The sequence below is a fragment of the Cryptomeria japonica genome, chromosome 5 (genome assembly GCF_030272615.1).
Source record: "Cryptomeria japonica chromosome 5, Sugi_1.0, whole genome shotgun sequence".
Taxonomy (NCBI): Eukaryota; Viridiplantae; Streptophyta; class Pinopsida; order Cupressales; family Cupressaceae; genus Cryptomeria; species Cryptomeria japonica.
In genome coordinates, this window is record NC_081409.1 from 34,782,508 (window position 1) to 34,788,529 (window position 6,022).

The 6,022-nt window shown below is 37.6% G+C and overlaps 1 protein-coding gene across 1 annotated transcript; it reads right to left on the reverse strand.

Moving 5' to 3' along the window:
* Positions 1–1,540: 1,540 nt before the first annotated feature.
* Positions 1,541–5,636, reverse strand: LOC131057363 (beta-amylase 1, chloroplastic). Its single transcript, XM_057991506.2, has 4 exons — positions 4,275–5,636; positions 3,930–4,140; positions 2,910–3,020; positions 1,541–2,670 (listed from the first exon to the last, which is right to left on the reverse strand). Exons 1-4 carry the CDS (start codon positions 5,012–5,014, stop codon positions 1,864–1,866), a joined length of 1,869 nt encoding a protein of 622 aa, XP_057847489.2. The 5' UTR covers positions 5,015–5,636; the 3' UTR covers positions 1,541–1,863.
* Between the last annotated feature and the right edge of the window lie 386 nt (positions 5,637–6,022).

Below are 6,022 nucleotides of genomic sequence, written 5' to 3' on the forward strand. Positions count from 1 at the left end.
TATTGATATAGATATACACCTAAAGTACATACTAATTACATATTGATCTATATATACACCTAAATGATTTAAGGTGAAGTTAACATTAAGAATACTAATTACACCTTAAGTACATACTAATTACATATTGATCTAGATATGTACCTACAAATATGTACCTAAATGATTTAAGGGGAAGTTGACATTAAGAACACTCCCTAATTAAATTAGGGAATCTGAACAACAAATCAATTAATATACATATTTACAACAATTAAAACAAACACTTTTTGAAGAATATAATAAAATGCTCCAAGTTCGAAGGACGTGCCATAGATCGGGTGCAGTGTACATTTCTCTCAGTTCAAAGTCAGCTCATATAATAATAGCAATCTAGCTTCTTGATTGACCAATCCCTCTAGATTCTTTTCCAACAAATCATCTAGTCATCATGCTCTTTATGCTGTTGACTTAGCTTTCCTTTCATCTTAATGGTTTCCTCAAAAAGGGAAGGATTTCCGGTATCCAAGGAACCCTAACAATTACTCAGTCAAATATGTTGTTCATTTGAACCCTGTTGTTAAAACATGGGATGGGACAGCCTGTCAGTTTGGATTCTATACATACAATGTGTTTGTGAACATTTTTCATGGGTCCTCTGTAGTCTACTTAGTATGTAAAATTGCTCTGTTTCCCTCTTATGATGTAAAGATAATATTGAGCATAGCAGCCACTTCGCTCAATCATTTCATACATATTTTGCCATATCGACTTTAATTGTTCAAAGCTTTGATTTGAGGAAGATTTCGTTGAGCAAACTCCAATTCCAATTCGGTTAGGCTCTCTGGTCTATCATTCGGAATAACGGGAGAGGGAACTGCTAATCTCTTCGTTTGTTTGTCAAAATTTGTGACAATTGAGAATAGCCTTCCTTAGTGGGCAACTCATATCTCTTGAATCAGTAACCAAAGCAAGAAAACATCATTTGTGTCAATCTGAAAATTGACAAAAAGTTTCCTCCTTCAATCATTTTACAATCCAGATTTATGTCAAAGTTTACTCCTTCAATCATTTTACAATCCAGATTTATAGCAATTTACCAATGAAGCCTCCTTTATTGGAGCTGATTACCTTGAGCTGCAATAAATACTCCGGCCAAGGAGAGCCTTTAAACAGATTATTTCTAAGCTTTGCAAATGAAAACTTACTTTAAAAACTTGCTTCTCACATTATGATAGTAAAAGTGGCTTCCCAGATCCCACATTATTAATATTTTTAATAAAAAGAACAAAGTTATGGAGTGTATATCATATCATTTTGGAGACAATTACAATGCTAGGACTTCTTAATGAACAGGAAACAGCTGCGCTGCTTCTGTATCAACGAGATCCATTGTTTTCCTTCAAACATCATTGTTTCTATCAAATTTAATTTCTTTCTATTTGAATAAGGCTCTAAATTAAAAACCATACAAAACAATCTTCATTCTACCATCGGATACGAATATGCTGAAATTAAATTAAAACTGTAACATGATCTAAAACCAGAGACCATCAGAATATGAACACCCAATGTGCCGTATGTAGACTTGGCACAAGTTTTGCCAGAATTATACTTTCATTATGTCTTTTCATTGAAAGAGTGAGAATTTACGATGTTTCATCTCCATGGGATGAAAAAACTTACAACATTATCATCATTATCTTTAATAACAGCTAAAATACCTATGAGATGCATTGATAAATTTGACTGCCATCATGAAATAGAAGAATGAGGCAGCAGCAGCTCAATGGAAATGAGCTTTATGTGCGTCTCAGGACCTCCTCTATGAAACTACAAAAGCAATACAAGTCTGAAACCCTTTAAGAGGGAGTTTACTTGAGTTTAACCATGCATCAAAGCAGCAGCCTCCTGGACTAGAGGCACAGTAGCATGTACAAAACGCTCTGTATCTCTGTGTTCTTGATCCCATGAGTTGGCCTTTCCTTCACCCATTTTCCTTACAAATGATACAAACAACCTCCAGTTATTATCCTGGAACAACTGCGGGCTCATCCTCAAATATGTAAAGGCACACATAGGATCAGTCATATCATTTCCCCCATCTTCTGGCAATCGAAGACTTGCACTGTTAAGAATCTGAGCATGTGCACCTTCATCAAACCTTGGAAGAGCATTCTCCCCGGCAAGAGGAACCCCAGCTTTTCTTGTTGCAAGAACAACTTGTTTGATAAGCTTCTCTGGTGAGCACTGGGCATCTCCTGGCTGCTCATAATCTTTCATTTCAATGCAAGTAAAATTAAAAACAACTCCATGTCTACCAAACATTTGGGCTATAGGTAAATACCCATCTCTCGATCGGGTATTGTAATACCCAGCAGTAAGCTCAGGGGGATGAGACCTGGAGCCATAATGCCAATGAATACCGGCCACTTTAGCAGAGAGTTTAGCACCAGTGCCACGGAAAATTGTTTCAGCTGCTGTTAGGATTCTCTCTCCATGGGCAAGGAGCATACCGGAATACCACTCTAGGAAAAATTCGCCATACTCAGTTTTCCAGCCACCATCACGCTTGAAAAAGGGTGTATTCTCTGGCCAATTGTTGTAGTGCCCAGCATCGCTTGGTCCTCCATAACCCCACTGCTCTTTTCCTTTAGCTTCGGCCGCAGCTTTCAGGCTAGCCTTCATATACTGCAATTACGGAGGGATAAAAAGCCCAATTTAATCACCAATTTCAATATATAAAACAAGGAAAAAAACCTGAAGAGCATATCAAAATATATGTATAGATAGATTTATATAAAACAACGGAGAGAAAAAAGAGCCACTTCGATGACAAAATTAGATTTACTAAAAACTAAAAAGGAAAAAGACCTGAAAAGCAGATCTGAAGATTCGTATAATGTATACAAATTGTTCCATGTAAGTACCTTATCATAGCATTGGAAAGCGCCAATGCCAGGGAATCTCCATGTACCATTAGCCTCTGGATAAGATGGATACCTTAACTCCCCTGCAGGTCCCATCCCCACTTGAACTTCCTGAATAACAGGAGGACCACGTTAACTCATTGCCAGATATGAAATTCTATACAGAAAATAGAAAGATAAGCAAATTTGAGACCATGAAAATGAAGCATGTATCTAACAAATTTGACAGCTGATAAATTATTTGACATGAGGACTCAATGATGTATCTAAAGATGAGATCATAGAAATATAAACATGAATATTCACGTAAGGATTCAATGATGTATCTAAGGTGAGATTAAAGAGAAAAACTTGAATCAAAGTATGCTTATGGTCAAAACTGTGTAATTAAACTCCTATGAACCATCATCAGAATTTGCCTCATCCTGATAATGAAGAATACTTCTTCAATTACAATGGACTGTAGAAATATGATGTCTCTAGATATAAACTAGCTTCACCTATACGGAGATTCAACTACTTAACAAGCATCTGAAAGTGTAATTAAACTCCTATGATCATCATCAGAATTTGCCTCATCCTGATCATGAAGGATAGTTTATTCAATTACAATGGACTGTAGAAATATGATGTCTCTAGATATAGACTAGCTTCACCTATACGGAGATTCAACTACTTAACAAGCATCTGAGAATGAGAAAAAGCTCAGAAAAGACTGTCAAACATAAAAGCTGCCAGCATACAGCGTAGCCTACATTCATTCACAGAAAAAATTGTAGGGTTCTACCATGTTCATCCAGAAAAGCTTGTAGAAGGCACAAAGTAGTGAGAACAGAGCTAAATACATGTAAGCCACATGGAAGGCGTGTAAGTTTACAGGATGAAAATTAATCCAAAAGGACGATTGAGGTTATCTTATAAATGGCACCCAAAGCCAAAATTGATCTACCCACAACAAATGTATAAGTACTAAATAGAACGATATCAAAACTAGAATTATGAGATTTGACAATTACTTACCACAATAGTTTCCCCAAGAAGATCCTGGAAACTCTCCTTGAAGCTTCTCATGAAATCTGCATAGCACTGAACAGGTGTTCTACCTTTCAATACAGGAAGCTCATCACATCCCAGTGAAATATACTCGTAATTTCGCCTTCCCTCCTGGTCTGTGTAGGCCAGATCATTATCATGATCTATTTCTTCAACCGCCCATTTGGGCAAAGGAATTCTGCTCAATCCAACCACAACAAACAAAATACAGATCAGAACCCTAAACTGTTTCCAGAAAATAAAAATTTCACAATTGAAGTCAATATTTCCACACTGAAAAAGCGAAAGATTTTTGGGTAGTAATATACTTACGTAACAGAATCTCCAACATTTCCTCCGCACTGATGGAATGACATAACAGCCTGCACCTTCAATCCATGTTTTTTTGCCATTTCAAGAAGCTCTCTGTAGCCAGACCAATTGTACTGCCTCGGGGCCTCTCGTTCAACAAGTCCCCACCAAACATCCATCATAATTCCCTCCACACCAGCATTCTTCAAGGCCTGAAGACTGAAATTCATCGCCTTCCGTCTATTGACAGTATTGTTATGAGTTATACTGTCCAGAGGAAGCATAACAAACACCGGGACTCTCCCCGAATCATGCTTTCTTGCAGTGCTAGGAGCCAAAACATGCTCTATTCCTTCATAACTTTTCTCAAACTGATGAACAGCTTCAGCCTGCCAATCAGCACTGGCAGGAGGAGCCTCCGTTTGGACTTCAAATGCTTTGCAGGCTACAGATAAATCCGGCCTAAGCGAGTTATTTTGGTTATATTGAGGTTGGAAAAACCTTCTAAATCTGTCATCTGATGTTGGAGAAGGACTGCAAGGGCTTACAGGAGGAGAAGGGCCGCAAGGGCTTACAGGAGGAGAAGCTGCTGTAATTTGTAATGAATCAAATTCTGTCTTGGGCCTGTGGGTTCTGCAATTCAGACCCGTAGAGGGCTTCCATTGAGCCGTTACAAGAGTCCCCGATGCCTCAGATGTGTCAGAAGTTAATGACTTATTGGAAGATGAAATACCTCCAAGGGACCCAATATGGAGAGCCATGGCTCTAGCTTTTTTGGCAACAAACAAATCAAAGGATAAGGCAAAAGGGAATTTGCCAAGAAACACTGCAGAAAATTGGGACTGGATCTGGCACTAAAAAAACACCAAATCTGGATACAGATGAATTGCTATACGCTTTAAACACCAATTTAGGTTTGGGGATTGATAAAAAGACAAACTATAGAACACCCAGAAAAATGGTGATCCTGTGAAAGACACCCAAAAATATGGGAATTATCAAAAAACGAAATGTAAGCAATGCCCAATTGGATCGAAAGATACCCAAATTTGAGCAACACGTAAATGGATTTATACACAGCGAAAGGCACCCACCAAAACAAGGGCTATTACAAACAAGATCTAAGACCGACTCAGATGAGTTTATATACACTGAAATAGACCCAACAAGATTGAAATTGACGAAATCAAAATCTGATACACACCCAGCTGAAAATAAACACGGAAACTTAGGGATAGGAATTTGAACCCTGAGAAGAATTACTTACACGTATTATATGTGGATTCAGGAATCACAAAGAAAGCGAATGAGAATAGTATAGTATCTTTTGCAGGAGAGCTTTAGCGCTAATCCGATTCAATTCAATTTGAGTTCTGATCCTCTATGCGCATTGCATATATATAGGCTATTAGATTCTTTGGAAGCACTGAATTTTGGACACGTGTGAGTCATAATGGCCTCAAATCTGACACTTGCCTTATCATAAAAAAAATAAATAATAATTTACATGGTTTTCTGCTGTATATGTGACAGCCAAGATCCCTCCCTTATCCTACGGCTCCGATCAGTTCTACCCATACATGGGAAGTTTCATGTGAGATCGCCTATCATTTTTTAATTTTAAGTGTAGATGTTAAGGGAACATTCTAGTAATTTTACTATTGGATGATTAGAGTAAATTTAGCTGCATTGCTATTGAACTGTGGGAAATCTAATCAATTTAATTGGGTGATTTTGGGGCCAATAATTTCAGTGAGTTTTTAATTCTA

Coding starts and splice junctions, on each gene's coding strand:
- LOC131057363 (XM_057991506.2), bottom strand. CDS start 5,014: ATGGCTCTCCATATTGGGTCCCTTGGAGGTATTTCATCTTCCAATAAG. Junction 4,141..4,274: donor AATGTTGGAGATTCTGTTAC/GTAAGTATATTA, acceptor TGGATTGAGCAG/AATTCCTTTGCCCAAATGGG. Junction 3,021..3,929: donor TTCTTGGGGAAACTATTGTG/GTAAGTAATTGT, acceptor CCTGTTATTCAG/GAAGTTCAAGTGGGGATGGG.